The sequence below is a fragment of the Mus caroli genome, chromosome 1 (genome assembly GCF_900094665.2).
Source record: "Mus caroli chromosome 1, CAROLI_EIJ_v1.1, whole genome shotgun sequence".
Taxonomy (NCBI): Eukaryota; Metazoa; Chordata; class Mammalia; order Rodentia; family Muridae; genus Mus; species Mus caroli.
Window position 1 is genome coordinate 161,174,907 of NC_034570.1, and position 22,266 is coordinate 161,197,172.

The 22,266-nt window shown below is 45.6% G+C and overlaps 1 protein-coding gene across 6 annotated transcripts; it reads right to left on the reverse strand.

Moving 5' to 3' along the window:
• Window positions 1–4,867: 4,867 nt before the first annotated feature.
• Window positions 4,868–13,908, reverse strand: Fcrla (Fc receptor like A). 6 transcript variants are annotated; one of them, XM_021170436.1, is made up of 5 exons: window positions 13,721–13,908; window positions 8,944–9,129; window positions 8,240–8,506; window positions 7,538–7,822; window positions 4,868–5,668 (listed from the first exon to the last, which is right to left on the reverse strand). In XM_021170436.1, exons 2-5 carry the CDS (start codon window positions 9,020–9,022, stop codon window positions 5,424–5,426), a joined length of 876 nt encoding a protein of 291 aa, XP_021026095.1. In that variant the 5' UTR covers window positions 9,023–9,129; window positions 13,721–13,908; the 3' UTR covers window positions 4,868–5,423. The 6 variants fall into 6 exon arrangements, with proteins under 6 accessions (XP_021026095.1, XP_021026087.1, XP_021026078.1 ...); XM_021170428.1 differs by having other exon boundaries at window positions 5,167–5,668; window positions 8,944–9,126; window positions 13,787–13,902; XM_021170419.1 differs by having other exon boundaries at window positions 5,167–5,668; window positions 13,787–13,902.
• Between the last annotated feature and the right edge of the window lie 8,358 nt (window positions 13,909–22,266).

Here is a 22,266-nt window from a genome sequence, read left to right on the forward strand (position 1 = left end):
AATGACTCGGCCTGCAGACTCTGTAGAAGTTGGAGGCATGGAGGTGGGGCAGAGAGAAAAAAGATAGGTGGAAGCAGACATTGAGAACTGGGAGACACTGTTGCTTCTTCTGTCCATTCCCACTTCCTCAAGATGGTGGAACACAAAGACCAGGATGTCACCTGAGTGTGGTACTCACCTACCCCAAACAGCAAGCGCTGTCCTATCTACTCCTCTGTAGCCATGGTCCAGCTCAGCCCAGCCTTGACTTCTATAGAGAAGCCCTAGAGAGCTGTGACTTCTACAACTCACAAGAGCCACATAGATTCCCCAGGCTCCATTGGGTCCATCAATATCCCACTCCCACTCCAACCTTTCCCTAGTAGCCAGTCCCACTGATGTTCATAAAGCCCATCTTATTCCTGCTTACTCCCTGATGACAGGTATTAAGGTATTCTTGGTGTGAGGCCTAGAGAGGTCATTGTGTGTTCCGAAGCAGAGCTTACATCCTCCCACACGTGGGTAGACAGAAAGGCGTGATTCATTCATCCTGCTATGCTCCTGATGACCTGTTGTTCCTCAAGTAAAAACCAGAAGTGTAAAGTGTTTTCTTCTCCTCCCTTCCTCGAATCTGAAACACTTCTTCCCTCCCCACCCACAATGATCTCACGCTATGGTACCTTCACTTGCTTGCTCCGTTCTTCTTGCCTTCCGCCTGACCCTAGCACCCTTCCCCAGCCAAGTCCTAGTCCACAGGGCTATGGCCTGGGAGAGAGGTCACTGACTGCATGAGCCCCTCGGAGGCTTCTCAAATCCGACCTCTCTGCTCCGCTCCTCTGAGCCATGTGACCACACCTGAGCAATGAAGAGCCCAAGTTTCAGGTAAATATTTAATGAAGTTTCCAACCTGATAGTATGTCTCCCCGAGCTCTGCCCTGTCTGCACTGCGGCTGTTTAGAACCAGGACACCTGCCTTCCTTGCAACCCTAGCAGGAAGGAGATCAGTGGTCAGATACAGTCAGTTCTCCAGGATCCCATCCTCCAGTTTTGCTGAGGCACCAAGTTCTCCTCTGAGAATTCCCTCATATTTTCAGTGCAGTGTGCTTTTTCCCTGTTAAAATACAGATGCATCTGAGGAAAATATGGCCAGTCTTCAATTATGCTGACCTTTTTTGATCTTGCTTTGGAAGCATGATTTGATTGGGAGAAGGGAGACGGAGGACAGGGGAGAGGGAGAGGGAAAGGGAGAGAGAGTTATCATGTAGGTCTGAAAAGTAGGATGGTATCTGATAAGGTGAGCCAGCGTGGCGGAGGAGGGAACCGGATAGAGCGGAGATGAATGCTCATTTAGGCAGCACTCCTGTGCTTCCCTACAGCCCTGCCTGCCTCCTCATCTTGGGACCAGTGTGGAATTCCTCACACCAACCACAGCCTGTCCCCGCGGTCCCCGCGGTCCGACTTCTGCACGGCCCAGCACCTCTACAGTAAAAGTTCACAGAGTCTACACAAGCAGACTATTTTGGCTTCTCATAAGTCAGAACCAAGATCTCAGTCCCTTGACTGGATTCCAGAAGAAACCTGATCACATTAAAACTTCATGAGCTGTGTAGTCTTTCTTGAACTTATAGGAATCAACCTCGGAGCTCATTAGCCATTCAGATAATGCTTGGAACTGGATCCAAAAAGCATCCTGCCCAACACCTGTTCCTTCCACTTCCCTCTGAACTTTTCGCAAGTGGGTCTTTTTCTCTACACAGGACCCTTCCCATGGGATTTTAATTCTTCGATCCTTTGCACATTGCTAAGGCTTTTAGTATGCGGACAAGTTTGGAAAGTATTTAGGTTACTTCGGGTTTGTTTTGTTTTTCCTTGTTAAGGGTGTGCTATCCTGCACAGCCTGGTCTCAAACTCTCAAGTGGGCTAAAGTGTTTCTAGTTTCCTCAGCCCTCTCGGTGCTGGGACAACAGTGGGTTTGAGTAGTTCTTTGAAGTCTTTGAAATCTGTCACAACAGTACATCCTGACAAGATGCACCATCATCTGATACAGACTGTGGTAAGAGGAATGTTCTCAGGGACAGTGTGGGACAGTGAGCTGGAGTTACAGGTGGTCATGAGCCACCATATGGTTGCTGGGACTTGAACCTAGGTCCCCTGGAAGAGCAGCCAGTGCTCTTAACCACTAAACCATTTCTTCATCCCCTGCATGTTCAACCTTAAAAAAAATAAATTGGCACACAGTTCTTATGTCTTCTCCTCATAGACCCACCCAGAAGCAGGACTCTTAGTTGATTCAAGATCTAATCAAGTTGACAGTCAAGACCAATCATCCCAATCTTAAAGATGCTAAACTTTACTAACCATCAGTGTGATCTTATTCCTTTGTTTCTTTGTAGTATATATAAAATCATCATGTATACATTTGTGAATTATTTCAGGCAGCAGCATACAAAACAAATAGCACAAAGAAAGGCCACCGTGGGAATACAGGATGATGTGAGTATTCTTGGCTCACTAAGGCCATAATAACATGGTATGCTAAAGGTTACATCATCAACCAAAGGTTACATTAAGCAAGGTTATTACATAACTTGTCAGACTAGGTCTCGTCATTTGAGAATGGACAACAGTAATCCAAGCATAGAACAAAGGAGTGTGAATATGATTAAAGTTGTAGGAAAGTAATGTGGGATACATTAAGGTCTTAACAGATATAAGCATCACTAAAGAGAAGCCAAACAGATTGCACTGAGATAATAGAGAAGATGCTGTAAGAAGAAATTTCTCCCAGTGCCTGGGGAAAAAGGGTCCTAAAAGAGACGTTCCTAAGGACCCAGCTGGAAACGGACCATGTAGGGAAGTGTTAGTATAGATTGAGTTGCCCACTGCAAACATGATAAAAGGAAGCCTGGCTACCTTCCAGCCGTCAGCAGAATCTTGGTATTGTCTACATGGTGCTGGTTTTGCAGGCATGCAGTTACAGGGGTCATGACAACTTGCACCCCGTGAAGCAAGGCAATGCATACATACTATGCACGGTCAGATTCCCTGCAGACAGCCCCTGAGAGGAGTATGTGTACAGCTGTGAGGGCGAAGCCTAATTGTAATGGAGACCTCAGGATGTTGGAGATACCAGATGTGGAACATCTACCAAGAAAAGCTGCAAGCACCAAGTGGAATTGGACAGAGAGAGCATACGTGTGCTGCAAGTATCAGGACCATAGGGGCAGGGCTGCCCAAGCCCACTGAGGCTCACATCATGACTATGCCCTGGATGCTGGACTTAGAGTGTGGTGGTTTAAATGAGATGTTATCCTTAGTCTGGGCATTTGAATGCTGGGTCCCCAGTTAGTGATTGTCTGGGGAGATGTGACTTTGATGGAGGAAGTATGTCACTGAGGGGCAGGCTTTGAGGCTCAAAAGAATCATGACATTTTGAGTTCATGGTCTCTGTGTCCTGCGTAAGCTCTCAGCTATTCCTGCCACTATACTTGGTGCTGACTGCCAGGCCTCCCTGCCATGATAATGGTACATGAACTCTTATTCCTCTAGACCCATAAGCCCCAAACAAACTCTCTCTTCTTGCATTAGAGTTTTATTGCTGGGAAGAGACATCATGCCCACAGCAACATTTAACTGAAGCTGGCTTACGGTTTCAGTAGTTTAACCCATTATCATCATGGTGGGAAATGTGGCAGCATCCAGGCAGACACGGTGCTGGAGAAGGAGATGAGAGTTCTACATCTTGATTCCCAGGCAGCGGCAGCAACTGTGTCCCACACTGGGCATAACTTGAGCATATATGAGACCTCAAAGCCCATCCCCATAGTGACATACTTCCTCATACAAGGCAACACCTCCTAATGGTACTGTTCCCTATAAGCCAACCATTCACGCACACGAGTCTGTGGGGTCCATTTCTACTCAAACTACCACACTTCTGGAAGTTGCCTTGGTCACGGTATATTATCACAGCAGTAGAAAAGACACTTGAGAGGTTCTTAATAATGTTGGGTCTGTTAAAATTACAGTGGCTTTTGAGTTGGGATGAATGTTCTTTATCTTATGAGATGGCCGTATGACTTTGGAGCCAGAGGTGGAATGTTAGAATTCATGTTTTGTTTGGTGCCTAGATTTGACACGATATTGAAGGCTGTGGAGCCTTTAGGAGGAAGAGCCTAGTTGGCAGAATTAAACCACTGAGAGTAGGCCTCTGAAGGTTATAACTTCTCCTGTTTCTGGCCATGGCTCGCTCTTTCTTGCCTACCACAATGTGAACACACACTCTTATTGCTGGGGCTGATTCATGCTGCTAGGCTTGCCTGCCATGATGGACAGAAAACCTCTGAAACCATGAAACACTTCCATTCCTCCTTACCGTAAGACAGCTCCCATTCCTCCTTAAGTCGTTTCTGTCATTCATTTTGGTCAGAGTGTGCAAAAGCAATGGATTCACTAGCTTTGGGGCTTTCTTTTCTACAGGCACTGACCCTAATCCTGAGACCTCTGTTCTCATTACCTAAACACCTCCCAAGGCTCCTTTGGCTCATGCCATCACCTTAGGGATTAATATTTCAGCATGGTAGGTGCTGCTGCTGAGAGAGCTCAGGGACTAAGGGTGCTTGCTACTCTTCCAGAGAGCAGGAGTTCAGTTCCCAGTACCCATATTGTGCAGCTCAGAACTGCCTTGAATTCCAGCTCCAGGGGATCTGATGCCCACTTCTGGCCTCCACAGGACTTACACACAACATACATGTACATAAATTTAAGATTTCAGCATAGGTATTTGGAGGAGGAGGCCTATAAAAATCTAAACCATAGGATTAATTAAACACTAGCATGTAATTAATAGTTATTGAGGGAGAGTAATTAAGAGAGATGAAGCCTCACATTGACAACTAGCTTTTATTAGTCTTACATTTCATATCTTTAACATTAATAAAATTTGGGGACAGGAAATTTTTTATTGGGGAAAAGGGTTGTTCTATGTATTATAGGATGGTTATCAGCCTCCTTGGCTTGTAAATGCCTTAACTCATTAAATTCTACCAGCACAGACATCCTTCTCACCCTGTGTGAAACCCAACTGTCTAGGAGACACTGCTAAATGTTTCCATGGGAATATAGGGGAGAGAAATTACCCCCCTTCCAGTTGAAATTGCAGTACAAAATCCACTTTTTTTGTTTTTGTTTCTCTTTAAATTCTGTTCTAGGCAACAGAAAGAAATTCCTGGTCTAGAATGCAAAATGACTTTGTCATGGCTAAAGAAAACATAGTTATAGGCAAATTCTGGGTATAACGCTGTATGCATTTATTTACACTCAAATAGTTCCATTAGTTTAACTAAGTATCAAACCAGCTTGCAAAACTATGCCTGTATATGCATAGTCCAGAAAGAGCTGGAATTATTGCGGTGGTTGAATATACACAGGTGAATAGCTCGCTTTCATTTGTCAGCAACCTTCGTGGTACCAGGCTTCAGGTAGACAGACAAGTCCCTCAGCTCCATGACCAGATGACCGAGGAGAGCTCTTACATCTTGCATTTGTTTGAGAAGAAGCTGCATCTGGTAATGAAGGTGGGGGTCTGGGGAGGAGAATCTTGGCTGCTCAGCAGAAGAAGCAGGTGGTGGGGGCAGAGGACCGCCAGCTTCTGTGGGAGGAGTTTCCGAAGTGGTTGGTTTCTGAAGAGCTGGATTCAAGATGGAGGAATAAGCAGAATTTAAGGGACCTGAGTTATGGGCAGGAAGCACATGCAAGTCAAATCTGTCTGGTCACCCTGTAATCCTGTAATCCCAGTGCTCAGGAGGCCAAGGCAGAAGGAACACTGCAAGTTCAAACCCAGCCTGGTCTACATAGTGAGCTGTATGTAGGTCAGCCAAGGACACAAAGTAAGACCTTATCCTAAAAACTGAAGGAAAAAAAAAAAAGATACCTGACTCTGGCCCTCACACTGTTAGCTTCTAAGTGAGGCAAGCAACTTCAGGGCAAGCTCCTATAAGAATCTTTCTTCAAAGTCTTCCTTCCTTTATTTCAGCTAAAACAGTAGAACGTAAACTCAGTATACCCCGAGGTATTCCTGCCTACCACCTTAACTTTCCAAGCATGCCCTCCATCTTGGCTAAGCACACCCCCAAACGTGTCTACCATCTTTTCTTAGCTTTAAAGTGAGCATGCTCAGAGTGCACTGCTTAACTGAGAATGTTTAAGAACGGATCAACCTTTACATGAGTGAATATATAAACCTCCCATGGGAGTTGAATGAACCTCCCATGCCCTGTTTACTTGGGGAGGGAGGGTCTTGCTTTGGAAATAACACCTGCACTCTTCTTGCATGACAATTAAAAAACAAATCTTTCTTCACTCTTGTGTGCCTTTGTGTGGTGGTTTGAGTACAATAGCTCCTATAGGCCCATGGGGAGTGGCACTACAAGGAGGTGTGGCCTTGTTGGAGGAAGTGTGTCACTGTAGGGACAGGCTTTGAGGTCTCAGTAGCTCAAGCCTGTCCTCTTCCTGATGCCTGTTGATCAGATGTAGACTGTCCAGCTCCTTCTCAGCATTTGTCTGCCACACGCACTGCCATGTTCCCTGCCATGACAATAATGGACGCTGAACTGTAAGCCAGCCCCAAATAAATGTTTGCCTTTATAAGGGTTACCATAGTCAATGGTGTCTCTTCACAGCAACAGAAACCCTAACTACGACCTTCGGCTCTGCTTATTTTGGAATTGAACTCTGCGAGGTGTCAACTCACTGTGTTCGGTTACGGAATCATTGTTTCCTCTTTTCTGAAAGTGGCCGTGGTACTCACTGGCAGCCAGGGCACGAAGACTCTTATGTCCTTCCTAATGCAAACTTTAGTCTGAGGCTTGACTGCCTCTGCCTGAGACTCTTTAGTGTGGACGCCTCATCATTAAACAGTCCAGTTTGTTCTCTTTCAAGGCAGAATTTAATTTCTGGAAGCACACTCGGGGGTCAACCCTCTCTTTGTGTGTGTTAGTTGATCGTCTTTGCTTCCATTTTCCTCTGCATGGGTCACCCGAGGCACCCTTTCTTCAGGACGACAATCACAACTCTCTCCCACTGCTTCCATGTGACACTTTCATATGACCTGTCTTCAAGATTTCTCATCAGCCTAGGTGACTCCTAAGTGTGTGTCAAGTTGAATACTAGGAACTAGCTTTCCTAATGGTAACTTCTAGAATTTGACATACATTGTACTCTTTGTAGAGACTGTTTGTTTGTTTGAGATGAGGTCTCAATGGCCCTTTCTAGATATTATCTACATTCTAGGTACGATGCTTCCATAAACGTTCAGGTCATGTAGGAATCTTGTATTCTATAAGGAGATACAAGAGGGGCCAGCTAAGGTCTTGGTTTGTTCCACAGTCCAAGGAAGACATTCTCTTTCTGAACTCTCTTCTACCTTCAAAGACTTTGGATTACTGCCCTGTCTCTCCTGCGTCTATTCTTCATCTCGTTCCTCCAGAGTTCGGTTGATAAACCCAGTCCTGTCTCACAACCCCCGCCCCGCCACAGGTGCACATACACATTAACGCACCCTGTACCCAGATCTCCAGCTGTGGGCTCTGCTTCGAAATCTGTCTGTCCTCAGTCACTGCCTCACACCAGTAGGAGCCAGAGTGTTCTTCTGAGGCTTTGGGGATCTTGAGTTCTGAAGAGACTCCTCTGACACTCAGTGACCTTCCATCCTTGTAGAAAGAGAAGAGGAGGCGGGAAGCTGACCTCTGCAGGGCCAGCTTTGTCTGACAGCTCAGGGTTACTGAGCCTCCCTCTTGGGGCTCACTAGAAGGTAAGGCTTTGAGAACTGGGGCTGTAAACAACTCTAGGAAAATGAAAAGAAGTGACGACGAAGAAGAAGAGGTCAACAATTCTGTATTCAACAGACCCATAACTTCCCTCTCCCATCCTTTCCTCTGGTTCTACTAGGTATGGGCTCTCTTTAGGAAGGTCCCATTTGAACTTTTCATCAACTTCCTCCTCCTTTTCCTCTTCCTCCTCCTTTCCCTCCTCCTCCCTTCCTTTCTTTCTTTTCCTTCCCTTCTTATTTCTTCCCTCTCTTCCCCCTCCTTTCGCTCCCTCCTCCCTTCTCTTCCTGCTTCTTTCCCTTCTAGGCAGGGACTAGAAAAGACAATCCAGGCTCTGGATCTGTGAACATCAGAAACCATAGATCTTGATAGTGTTGGTCTCTCTGTTCCTTCTCACCCAAATCTACCACAGCAACACTCCCTCAGACGCTCACCTTGGACAGTGATAGCCACAGGGGATGCAGTCTCTCGGCTCCCAGGACCAGGGCTCCTGAAGATGCCACTGCAGTGGTAGTGCCCACTGTCTGACTTTTGCACCATGGTGATGGAGAATTCACTTTTAGGTCCAGGAGGACCCAGGGCGGAGCCCTCTCGGTAGAAGATAACCTGAGTCAGTGGCCAGTCTTGCCAGGCACGGCAGTGCAGAACCAATGTATCTCCTTCAAATATCGATGTAGCTGGACCTTGAAGGATCAGCCAGTCTGTGGCCCAAAGTAAGAGTTCAGTATCCTCTGCATCCCTTAGGAAGTCCCAAGCAATGCTCATAGCAGGTCCCCTAAACTGTCCAGGTCACTTTCAACTCCTACTAGACCATCTTACTGCTCTCTGCCCCTTAGAACTCATATAACAATGGCAAAGACCTCTTTCTTCCTCTGCCCTCCCCCTCTACTCCTGCCCTCCAGTCCCAAAATACACTGGTTCCCCGGGAACAATTTTTACTTAGAGATTGAACTTAGTGTTACAGACTGCTCACCGTATTTCCTCACCCTGTCTTGTGCCTTCATGATTGACCCAGAGTCGAGAGAATAACTCTAGGGCATTTTTTCTCCTGGGAGCTGAGGATGGGGAACGTCTACCTATGCCAGTTCCCTGAGTGGACTGGGGCTACCAGGAGTGGTTTGAGGCACTGGGATCTCACCATAGGACACGCTGAGATGGAAGGGTTTACTGAATGTGTAGCCCTTGAACTGGAAGCCAGCGTCACTGGATCGGGTCATATCGCCATCATCTTCATCACCCTCGTCCTCCTCGGCAGCAGCCTGGCAGCTGCCTTGCTCAGTGCTGACCAGTCCTTCACACTTCAGAGTCTCTGAACTGGCAGCTTCTGGGGAGGGATCGCTCAGGGAGAGTCAGAGAATGATACTGCAACTTAGGGAAAGGGGATAAGAAGGACCCTCCACACCGGCTCCTCTTCTGCCCTAGGGAATATCTTCTCAGGAGAGAAGAAGACACCAAACCTCTCTAAGAGGCTCCTATGGGTCTTCAGTGGGATGGCTTTGACCTGGCTCACTGGCGTTCAAGCCTCCTGGTGAAAAGACTATGGTTTGGGGAAGAGGGAGGGGGGGGATGAAGGAACAGTAAACTCAGCAGCATGACATCCAGCTGTTGGTTCAGGAAACCAAAGGAGAGTGACAGCCATGACCCCACAGCAGGAGGAAGAAATTATGAGCATCAGATTCTAGCATCCACAGCGTGTCACACACTGCTGACACATTCGTGCACTGTTTAATCTTCACAAGCCTGCCTTTCAGATAAGTGTGCTCACTGTCATCTGATGATTTTTGTTGATGATGAAGTTTTGTGAGCAAGGTCACACTCTGCAGTCCAGGACAACCTGGCACTCTCTGTGTAGCCCAGGCCGACCTTGAACTTGCAACAATTCTCCTGCCTCAGCCACAGGTATAAGCTACAAGGCCAGGTTGTCCATCCTATAAATTTTAAAGAAGCAGTCCTACAAAATCAAATTTAAACGAGTTTAAAGAAAGACTTGGGGGTTTGCTGGGAGAAAGAGCAGTTGGAAAACTGCTTAGTTTGCATATAGGTGGAACAAACATAGCCTTGTAACTCCAGTGCTTGGGAGGCATAGATAGGCAAGATCCCCAAGGGTTTCTGGCCAGCCAGCCAGCTAGCCTAGGCTACACAGTGAGGTCCAGACCAATGAAAGACTTTGTCTCGAAAAAATAAAACAGAAAGGTAGAAAAGATCTAAGGAATGGGACACTTGATGTTGTTCTCTGACCCACACTAACACATGTACACGTGTGCGTGTACACCCACACACATACAACCATGTACCCCACACATGCACACAAGTACATTTAAAAAGGAAAACAGACAGGCAGGCAAGCCTGAATGGCAGAACATTTGCCTAGCCTACAAGAGGCTCTAGGTTTGATCCTAGCAACAAGACACCCTAAGAGTCAAGAATGGAGCAAGAATGTCAGGGATGAGCCGGGCGTGGTGGCGTACACCTTTAATCTCAGCACTTGGGAGGCAGAGGCAGGCGGATTTCTGAGTTCGAGGCCAGCCTGGTCTACAGAGTGAGTTCCAGGACAGCCAGGGCTACACAGAGAAACCCCCATCTCTGGGGCAGAAAAAAAAAATAAAAAAGAATGTCAGGGATGACTGCAAGCTCAGAAGCAGCGTTTGTTTTACTTCAATCGGAGTCTACTTTACTCCTCTGAGCCTCCTTGGTGACATCCTACCCTGACTCTCATCTTCTCAAAACTACTTGGCTCTTTAGGGTAGACTATGTTGTCTAACCATTGGACTGAGTGCAGGGACCCCAATGGAAGAGTTGGGGGAAGGACTGAAGGAGCTGAAGGAATTGCAATCCCATAAGGAAGAACAACAATATCAACTAACTGGCCCCCCTCAGAGCCCCCAAGGACCAAACCACCAATCAAAGAGTATATATGGGTTGGTCCATGGTACCCGATACATATGTAGCAGAGGATGGCCTTATCTGGCATCAATGGGAGCTGGAGCACTTGGTTTTGTGGAGGTTTGCTGCCCCAGCTAATGGGGATACTAGAGAGGTGAGGTGGGAGTGGGTGGGTGGTTGTGGGAGCACCCTCTTAGAGGCAAAGAGGAGGGGGGGTGGGATGCAGAGTTGTGGAGGGAAAGCCAGGAAGGGGGACAACATTTGAAATGTAAATAAATAATCAATTAGAAATAAGAATATGTTGTCTACAAAAGTAGCTATGCCCCTCTTACCCTTTGTTTCCCCCTTTCAAGTCTTCATTTTTCTTTTTTCCCTCCTTTTCTTTTTCTTGGTTTTAGAGACAGCATTTCTCTGTCTAGCTCTGGCTGTCCTGGAACTTGCTGTGTAGAGCAGGCTGTCCTCAAACTATGAGGTCTGCCTGCCTCTGCCTCTTGAGAACTGGCATTAAAGGCATGCATGACCACCAGCCAGCCCATTCTTTGCTTTTCAATTATCCCTTACTTTGATGCCCTCTGCCCTTGAACTTTCCCCTAGCGATGGCAAAGCTCTTTCCCCATTCCCCCCTCCCTGTGACCCTTTACTGTCAGGCTGCTCTGGTAGCGGTGGAACAATTCTTTGCCTCCGGGTCAAAACTTAAGAGACTTCTCCTTACCTCTCTACAATATCTCTTAGGTCCATGACTGACCCAGGATAGGTAATGTCATTTCTCTCTGCTCTGGCTGCTCCTTGCCCTGCTTAGTCCCTCTCCTCATATTCATATGTGTTTTCTTGTTCACTCCACTCTCTCCCATCCCAGGCACCTTTGTTCTCATCCTCTCCCAGTGCCCAGACTCTCGGACTTTTTAACTTCCTTATCAAGTGTACTTCCTGGTTTGCACTGTCTTGGTACCCGTAGCTCCGCCCTCTTCTCTCTACCCCTTTTCAGTTCCTCCACTATCAGATGTCTGCGCTCAGCATCCTTTTATTTTGTTTCTTAAAAGAAACAAAATAATAAAACCTTAGAGCTGGAGAGTAGGGTTAGCTGTTTAAAAAAAAATCCTTCTTGGTCTTGCAGAGGATCCAAGTTTGGTTCCTGACGTCCACATGGTGGCTCCCAACCTTCTCGACCTCTAGTTGCAGGAGATCTGATACTCTCCTCTGACCTCTGAAGGCATCAGGCATGGACTTGGTGCACAGACATACCCTCAGTCAAAACAGTCACATATAATGTTACTTATTTGATTAATTAATTAATTAAAGTTAAATCCTTGTTAGCTTAGTTGGCATTTCTTTTTGATAAACCTTATATGGTTCAATGGGAGGTATTACAACAGGGAAAAGTGAATTAGGTTATATTAAAAGTGATTTTTTTTCTTAAACAGTATTTTATAATACATCGCTGGGTGGTCTGGTACTTACAATGTGACTTGAGCTGACTTTGAACTTGAGGCAATCCTCATGCCTCAGGCTTCTTAGACCTGAGATTAAAGGTACATGACTTGCTCCTATGCTCAACAGAAAGGGAATTTTTCCAAGTGATATAAAAGTAGTAACTGGGAGAGGGGCTGGAAGTCAGAGTACCTGATACCAAGACCACAGTTCTTGCTACAAAACCAAAACCCTGGGCCTCCCACAAATAGCTCTGGGTTTGGTGGAAGACCATGCATAAGAAAGGATTATTGTAGTGTTTGGATAAAAGCAATAACAAAGTATCAGTGGCAGCCACTGGGGATCCAACAAGGCTTCTCTCAGAAGATGCTCTCAAGATGGAGTCTGTAAGGATACTTAGATACTTGTAAAGGGGGAGGGGACTGGGGAGTCATGGCAGAGCTCATTTCAGATGGAGCTAACAATATAAGCAAATCTCGGAGGCAGGTAGGAATCTGGGCTGTGAATGGAAATGTGGGCTGGCTGAGTTTTGTAAGAGTGGAAGTGGGAAGGCTTTGGGGATGCCAAAGAGGCTGAGGGGGTTTAGTGGGTACCAGGTTTGGGGTTTTATGTGCCACAACAAGAGCTGGAGTTTTAGAAGTCACTCTGGATGTAGAGAGAATTCATCCTGTGAGACGAGGCTGAGACAGGGTTGGCAAGGAAGCCATTGCCCAGCTCAGTCCTAAGAAAACATTTGTAGTGATCCGGAGAAGGAACTGGTTGAGAAAGCAAGTTAGGAGGTGACATTTGCCAATGATGATGATGCATAGAATGACAAAGGAAGAGTTGGGTTTCCAGCAGAGGGCTGGTGCAGTGAGCTGAGAGCAGATAAAAAGTAAATGAAAAGAAGTGAGGATGCAAAAATGTGTGAACTCATCTCTGGTCATGTTGTGTTGGTACCAGGGACACACACACACGTCAAAATGCCTGTGTAAAGGTTAATATTCAAATGTGAAGGTCAAAAGCAGAGTTAGAGCTGGAAATGTGCGCAAGGCTATAAAATATACAACTGTTCAGAAAAAAACATACACATACATGCAGACGGGAGGGAGGGAGGGAGGATTTAACTGTAGAGCACACTGGAGTTTATGGAAGGCAAAGAAAAGCTACGGAAGGACCAAAAGACATCCCAGCAGTAAACAGAGTAAATGACAGTGACAGTCAGGAAAACAGAGGCTGAAAGAGAGAATAAGCAGCCAGTAGGGCTAGACAAAACAAAGAAACCCATCACGATAAGAACCGAAAAGTGTACAGTGACCTGGTTAGAGCAGAGGTCACTGTACCCTATGTAACCCAGACTCCAGTGGAGGCCACGCTGCAAGCAGGGAAGGGTGCCAGGGAAGGAGGTGGAGCCTGCAAGCCCGCACTGCCCTTCCAAGAAAGTTATATTAGAAAAGTAAGAGCTAAGATTTGCAGTTGGCAAAGTCTTCATAGTCAGAAGGGACTTTTAGGATGGAAACTATTAGAATTTTTATATTTAGAAAGAGCCATTCAGTCTTCTATCTGTCCTTGTCCCGCCTGAGCAGTGATTCTTTGCAAGGTCAGAGCCAGTCCATGCTTCTTACCTTTGAGGATTTTCTCAAGATTTGCCGTATCTCATCTCCACACCAGCATTCAAACACTTTACTTACCCAGTAACATCTGGGTTGCCAGGAGCACAGCGAGACAGACATAAAGAGCCCACTGTGTGAGCGTGCAGCTCAGCTTCATGGTGACTGGGTTTATACCTCCTGCAACCCCAACATACTGATTTTCTTCAACATGAAACCTCTCAAATTAGAAAAGAGGAAATAAATCTAACTGTCTCGCCTCCACACACCTGTGGCCACGTCTCCAATTGGCTCTTGTCACTCAGGTTCACACAGGTTGCTTCTGATGCCATCCTTCATTCTTCAGGGTGTAGATTAAATGCTAGGGCTCTCAATTGTTAATTTTTTCTTTTTCTTGTTGAGCTTGGGGATTTTTCAAAATGATTGGTGCTCAGTTGGTCTTCAGACTACACCAGACAGAGGTCAACCCCACAACAGTCTAGCTCGCTGGAGACAGGAGGCCGGAAATTAATGGAAGAAAACCATGGGAGTGTGAACGACGTGATGTGGAGGTGTCCTGCTCCTTCCCGCTCCACTCTTTACCTGTGCCCAGTGATTATAATAAAGCAGGAGAGAGAGAAGGACAGATTGATAAGGGTAGCTGTCAAATTTGTCTCTATTGGCTCTGCCCAAGCAAACTCCACTCAAAGTTGTACCCAAGTTTCTCCTGACCTTTGTCTTAGCTTTGTTTCTGCAGAACGACACAGGCTTGCAGAACTGTTCAGCCTTGCAGAATGATACAGGCTGTTCAGCCTTTGTGGAACTCTGCATACAAGGCAGAGTTAGAACCATGGGAAAGAGCAAAAAGAAAAAGGAACTCCATTCCCCAAAACCCCAGCAAGAAGCCCAACCATTGGGTTTCCTGCCAAAGCTCGAAGCACTGACTCTGAGGACTTGGAGACAGGAAGTATCCAGTCTTTGAGTACCTGGAAGAGACTGGGGAACATGGGCAATGAATGTAGAAGCCATGTCATCTCTCTTCATCTCCGTGTGGACCTATGGGAGCCACAGCCCTGAACTCCAACTCTTTGCTCAGTTGTGGGCCCTGTGTCTCCTTGCATGGAGATCCTACACTTCTACTCTCCCTTGTCACACCACCCACACCCAGGTCCCACACAGGGAGGAGTGTCATCAGAAATGTGGGTCTCAAAGACAGAGAGGGGGTGGGGCTGCATGACCAGTCAGTTATGACAAAAGAGATCAGGACAGGCAGGTCGGCCATATGGGCATAGGAGAGTATGGTTTTCTTTGTCTAGTGTAAGCAGTTAGAATAACTTTTCCATTATGTAAGAAGTGTATGTTTTTGTGCAGATGGCCCCAGGGAGTCCTGAGCTGGTTGCATATGGGTGTGGGGGAAGGCAGTGAGGCAGTAAGTCTTGCAGCTGATGTGGTAGAAAGACCCAACAGCTTCAGAAGAGGAAGAGAAATCGAGACAGCCCTAAGACAAGTTAAATAAATGAATTGTGTTTAGATTAGACGTTCACTAAACTGCACAACAGACCTTCTCATTAGACAGGACAAAAAGGCTTTTGAAAAACTAACAATTTCCCCTGTTCTCTTACAACCTCTTGATAAATGATCTCCATATCCTCTGCACCAGCCTTCACAGAACCCAACCTCAGTGCAGAAAGCAAGAAGGCCTCTGAAGGTGTTACTTAGAGAACTTGTTCTTTACGTTAGATTATCCACTTAGCCGTGTGGAAAATTTGTACCGCTGAGGCTTGATCAGTGAACTCTTCTGAATAAGTGTGAAATCCCCACGCCAAAGAGACTCACAGGAGCGATATTAGGATGTCTAAGTGCTAGGAAGACAAATCCACTTCATTGAGTTAGATCTGCTATCCAGATTATCTTGGACTGCTCACAAAGACATGGGACAAACTCAGCCCTCATCTATCCCAAGGCCCTTTGAGACCTTCCTCAGTTAGCTTGTGACTAGTGGGCCAATATACCTACTTTAACAAGATTCTTTTTGTCTAGTTTTATTTATGTATGTACACCTGTTTGTCTGTCTGTGTGTCAAGTGTATGCAGGTGCCCTTGAAGGCTGGAAGTGAACACTGGATCTTCTGGAGCTGAAGTTCCAAGTGGTTGTGGGCAGGCTCTGTATGTGCTGGAAATTGCATCCTTGTTCTCTGCAAGAGTAAGAGCTCTTAAATGTCTATCTTTAACCTGTGTATGTGTGTGTGTGTGTGTGTGCACGCTCATGCATTTTTGTGTATGCAAAGACCATGGCATATGTGGACAGCTCCTGGGCATGTCTTCTCTCCTTCTACCACGTACTGTGGATTGAACTCAGGCTGTCACTCTTGGCAACAAGCTCCCTTGCCCACTGAGCCATCTCGTCAGCCCAGGAATCTAGAGATGTTTTAAATATGGCTTATTTATACATTGTATTGCTATGAATGATTTTCAGTTTATGACTTGCCTCTTCACTTTACATATTATATTTTTATTGGGGGGTACACGGAGGGGTATATGTGCTCACGTATGAGCAGGTGCTTATGTGTACCAGATATCAACTTTGGCTGTCATTCCTCAGGAGCCATCTACTTTGCTTTTTAACACAGGGTCTCTCCCAATTTAGCTGGGTAGACTGGTCAGCCTGTCTTCACTTCCCCAATAGTGGAAATGCATGGTCTTTTTATGTGGGTGCTGGAGGTCAAACTCAGGTCTTTGTGCTTGTAGGATAAGCACAGACAGACAGACTGATCTCTCCCTATCTCCCCAGCCTCACTTTGCATGTTTTAAGACCATTTTATTGAGACATAAAGACATGGACACAACATGCATATTTAAGTAGTAGGCTTTGATGAATTTGGATAAAGTATGCACACGTGAAACTGTTGCCACAATAAGGTAATCAAACAAGTGGCTCCTGAAGCATCTCTTATGTCCCCCGATGGCCACTCCTGGCTTACCTACTCTGAGCAATCACTGTTTTCTTTCCTATCACTATGGCCTGCAGCACATCCTCTGTAAGTTTGTGCACACTAAGTTACACAGCCCATCCTTTGTGCCTGGTCTCTTGCACTCAGTAAACCTGCTTTTGTTGCACCTGTCCGTAGCTCTTTTCATTTCTTGTATGGCTATACCACACTCTACTTAACCACGGAAGTGCTGGTTCACCACGAGATTGTTTCTATGTACAGCTTTGACAAACAAAGCTATTATGTGCTCTTGGGTACATGTTGGGTACCTAAAAGTGGACTGACTGGATTCATATAGGTATGCCTTTAGGTATGTATATACTTTACGTTTTTGTGGGTTTTGTTTTGTTTATACATTTATTTTTGCTTTTTTGAGACAGGATCTCTCTATGTACTCCTAGCTGTCGTGGAATTCACTGTGTAGAATAGGATGGTCTCAAATTCACAGAAACGAGTCTGCTTCTGCCTCCCAAGTGCTGGTTTTTATTCTTTTATGTGTAATGTGTTTTCACTGCATGTCTGGCTATTCCAGAAAGAGGGCATCAGGTCCCCTGAAACTGGAGCTACAGATGGTTGTGAGCCACCATGTGGGTGCTGGGACTTGAATCCATGTCCTCTGGAAAAGCAGCCTGTGCTCTTAACTGCTGAGCCATCTCTCCAGTTCCCTGTCCCTTTTTTTTTTAGTAGTTTGACACAGGATCTTATTGTTGGCTTACAGGAAATTCTACTAGGCTCCTCTCAGGGACCTAGCATCTCAGGGACCGTTGGCTGCCACCCAGTGTCCCAGGTGTGGGCTGTCTGCCAGCCCAGAGCTCACACTTGTACTCTTTCTCTCTCTCTCTCTCTCTCTCTCTCTCTCTCTCTCTCTCTCTCTCTCTCTCTCGCTCTGTGTGTGTGTGTTCCTGGTGGTCTCTCTTCCTTTTTCTGTCTGGCTCTACTCCTTCTCCAGGTCCCTACTCCTCTCCACTCCCTAATAAGTCCCTTTTATACCAGATCTATCACATGCTGTAGTTACTCAGGGGCACACCTTGTCATGGACCCATCAGTACCCCTCACTTCATAACCCTTAACTGTAGATCACACTGGCCTAGGACTCATATCTAGCCCAGGCTGACTTTGAATTCACAACAATCCTCCTGCCTCAGCTTCTTGAGTGCTCTATAGGAATGAGCCACCACATCTGGCTTTGTTTTTAAACTTAGGGGGAAAAATGTTACCCATCTTTCCAGATTGCATTAGTCAGAGCTCTCCATAAAAATAAAGTTAATATAAACATATGAGAACTTATTCTAGATTTTAGCCCATGTGCTTATGAAGAGAAGCAAGTCCCACCTGCTTTTTTCTTTTTTTCTTTTTTCTTTTTTTTTCTGTCCCACCTGCTTCCTGCAAGCAGGAGAACCAGGAAAGCCTGCCATAGACTTCAAGCCCAAAAGCCTGGCTATCAGGGAAGTCTGCGGTTTCTCAAGCTGAACCTGAAGAAGAAGTGAGAAGCAAGAGTGTTGATAACGGATGGCCCAGTTCAGAAAGAGAAATCAGGTTCCCCTTCCCCTGCCTCTGGTTCTCTTTAGATCCTGAGTGGAATGGGTGTGGGCCATTTACAGAGATGAAGGCAGATCCTCCTTCCTCAAACTACTGACTCAAACGTTAATTTCTTCCATAATTCCTTCACAAACACAGCCTGAAATAATGTCTTAACAGCACTCTCTGCATCCTTAGCCCAGTCATGTGGGCACATGTTAACATCACAGTGGCTGATGATTGCCCAGTCCCACCAGCAGTGTTAGAAAACTCTGATTATTAAGGACTATTTGTTAAGACCCTGAATTACTCCATGTGTTGTAAAACAGTGCTTTCAGGGACTAAGCCTTACTCTGAAATTCTTTCTTATAAGCAGATGCAGAAGTAGGGTGACTCTGTACCTTGAGGGGCATGTAAACAATACCACTATTCCAGTACCACCAACAAGGCACAGATGGGTAAGCCTTAAAAGTGTGAAAGGTGCCACTGCCACCCTATAAATTTATCAAAATAAACTGGAGCTGTAGGAACATGGGTATATAAAAATCATACCAAGGTCCAAGAACTTGTTGTGGTTCATGAGGTCCGTAAAAGGGAAGACACCTAGCACTACAATGGCAGTGGCCCTACCAACCTGTCATGTGACCATCTAGTACATATGTCAAGGGACTGAGCACCAGAGAACTTCTGACTGTTCCTGGAGCTTCAGCTCAGCACAATCCTGCTGTTGGAGCAGCCTACCTGAATTGTAATCCATCCATCTGGGTGTGCCATTGAAAAGGTCAGCTCAGGAACTTTGGGAAGGTCATGAAAAACTCGCCCCTCCTGAAGGGAGAGGTTGATTAACATTCCTCAGACCACAGGGCAGATGGACTTTTGCCCACCTTCAGATAAGGGAAGTCCTTGTCACCTCTTTCCCTAAACCAATCAGTTTAAAGGGTACACTGTTCAGCCAATCATATTGTACCTAGTTGCTGATGCTCTATTCTGCCCCTGGAAACCATATGAAAACTTGCTGAACAGCACTGGCGGTCTCCTCTCCTTCAGGTCTGGGACGACCTCAACACACTGGAACAATAAATTCCTCTTGCTTTTTGCATTGATCTCGGCTCCACATGGTTCACTCAGGGGGTCCCTGGACCAGCTCCTGCTCTTTGCATCTAGAACCTCTGTGGTCCCACATCTTGTTTCTGAAGCCCAACTTTAGCCTTGCATCCTGACTCTGCAGCAGTAGTAGGCACAGTGTTTCCAGCAGACTCTCAGACTTATTAAGAGGCTTTACATGCGTATCCATTTCCAAGCTTCAGCCTTGCTTTGAATTTTTTTAACTCTTCAGTAGCCTTTTAACTCTTTGTAGCCACCTATAACAGAGAGACAGATGATAGATAGATAGATAGATAGATAGATAGATAGATAGATAGATAGATAGATAATAGATTCACAGGGTGCTTTGTGATCTGAGTGCTACTATTAGTAATTAAGATTAGAATAAAAGAACTTGCATCTGTGTAGACAGCTGTCAAGGAAAGAGGAACAACTTGGCAAATTGTTGCCAACAAACCCACCACACCTTGCAAGTTTATTGTGAAAAGACACAAATGTGTCAATATGGCTCTGTACGTCTATTCATGGCATATAGATGAATGTATGTATTTCTTTTTCTTTTTAAAGTAAAATCCCATGGTTCATTTTCAACGTGCCTCAAGCCAACTTAGGTACAAATAAACAAAAACAGCAGACCTTGGCCATGCTGCCAGCCTACCTGTTCTTCCCCACTCAACCTCTGCTAAACTGCTTGGCCCCACATCCACTGAAAGGACAAGTGCAGAGGAGAAAACTGTCAACATCTAGGCTTGCCTGTGAGGTCATGTATCTGACAAGCTTTAAAATAAACAGGATGTAAAACATAGAGATGAAATCTCACAGGGTTTGGGAGCAGGGGAGCACATGACAGAAGGGAAGATATGACCAAAGTGATACCTAAGACCCTGCCCCCTGCTAATTCAAAAGAGGAAGGTTCACACAGTTAGAGCTTAAGTGTTCTCTGTGCTCAATTAGGCAGATGCCCAGCCTTGCAGGGTCATAAATTAAACTGCCTCTGTTTCACTACTTTAAACTCTTATCATGAAGTGAGGATCATTCACAGTTGGCATTAACAAAAAACTTCTAGCTGGCTGTGGTGGCACACCTGCAATGCTGGCACTCAGGGGGCTGATGCAGGTTCTAGGTATCCTGAGCTTAAGTGTGGAATCAAGACTAGGCTAGGCTACAAAGTGCAACCCTGTCCAAACAAAAGCAATTGTATTTCTGATTATTCTCTCTCTCTCTGTCTTTTTAAAAGATTTATTTATTATTATTATACATAAGTACACTGTAGCTGTCTTCAGACGCACCAGAAGAGGCTGTCAGATCTCATTATGGGTGGTTGTGAGCCACCATGTGGTTGCTGGGATTTGAACTCAGGACCTTCAGAAGAGCAGTCAGTGCTCTTTTCCACTGAGCCATCTCTCCAGGCCTGATTATTCACTACTAATATGTAGAAATTCAAGTGAGGTTTATATGTTGACTTTGTAACCCTCTGGAATTTACCACTTATACTGGTCTAGGCATTGTTTGTGTCATTTTGTTTAGGGTTTGTTTATTTTTTGAGACGGGATATCACTGTAGTCTTAGCTGATAGGGAACTATGTAGACTAGACTGGCCTCCAACTCAAAGAAGTCCTCCTGTCCTGTCGTCCTGAGTGTTGGGATTAAAGTCATGCAGTACAAGGGCTGGCAATAGTTTGTTTTTAAATGCATATGCATGAAGCCCGGGTGTGGCTCAGTGGTAAAAGGCAAGTTTAGCAAGTGTAAGGCCCTGGGTTCAATCCCAGGTTCCCCTCCCACCTCAAAACAACACCCACAACAAAATCTTTACAAAGACCATGCCATATTAAAATAGGGACAATTATACTTCTTTGACCCATATGCTTTTTATTTGTTGTTGTTAACTGTATTGCATTGTCTAGAACTTTCCGCATCATGCTCAGTAAGAGCAGTGATGAGATGGGAGCTGCAGAAATGACTCAGTGGTTCAGAGCTCTAGCTGCTCTTTCAGAGGACTTGATTTATACTTAAAAACTACTTGCGACTGTTAATCTTCCTTGTCAATTTGACGGCATTTGCGGTCACCATCTGCTTCTGAGAAAACAAATGGCCATTGATAATCTTTACCCTGGAAAGGCAACAGTTCCAAAGAAAGAAGTTCGGGGTGGGGTGGGGTGGGGGGGGAGCTAGCCCAAATCTACAAAACCACACCAAAGGTCATCTTTGTATTCCAATTGGTGGTGGCAAGACGACTGGCTTTGGTGTGATCTATGGCTCTTTGGATTATGCAGAGAAGAATGAGCCTCAACACAGGCTCGAAAGACACATCCTTTATGAGAAGAGAAAGACCTCCAGAAAACAGCAAAAGGCTAGAGTTGGTACTGGCAAAAGAAAAGGCATAAAGCCCCAGCAGTGCCCTGATCCGCTGCAACGGTGCCAGTTTCTAAGAAGAGGACAAATAAGCTGAAAACCTAGGCTTGAAAAACATAAATAGAAGGAAGAAGGAGGAAGCTGACTCCGGAAGTCAGTGTTTTGACTCCATCTGCTTCCGACTGAAACACAATTTGACCGGATATCTTATACCTCTGCAGGAACAGTCCTTCATGCTGTGATGGGACTGTGTCTCCTTCAAACCTCAAACCTCAAGCCAAGTACATCCCTCCTTCCTTAAGTTGCTTTACTCTGGTATTTCATCATAGCCAACAAGAGAACTAAAACTGATTTTATTTGTAGTCTTAGGGACTAAAACTCACAGATTCAGAGAGCTGCAGAGAAAGGGCTGGGCACTAGTGTGGTAGCGGATGCTGAGGAGAAACAGACTGCGTAAGTCTGAAAGAAGAAAAGAGAAGACTGTCTAGGCGACAAAAGCACAGTAGCCTCTCTATAGGCATATTGCTCATCTGCGTGTAATGCAACTACGAGCTCTACGTGCCTGAGGTAAAAGCATAGAGGTCACCAAAGCAAAATTGCGTGGGAGTCTTGCTACCAT

Excerpts from the sequence above, each read along its gene's own strand:
- Fcrla (XM_021170419.1), bottom strand. The coding sequence starts at position 13,865 with ATGAAGCTGAGCTGCACGCTCACACAGTGGGCTCTTTATGTCTGTCTC. Across the intron at positions 9,130-13,786 it reads GGCAACCCAGATGTTACTGG|AAGCTGCCAGTTCAGAGACT; the intron begins GTAAGTAAAGTG and ends ATCCCTCCCCAG. Across the intron at positions 8,507-8,943 it reads CCATCTCAGCGTGTCCTATG|ACTGGCTGATCCTTCAAGGT; the intron begins GTGAGATCCCAG and ends TTTGGGCCACAG.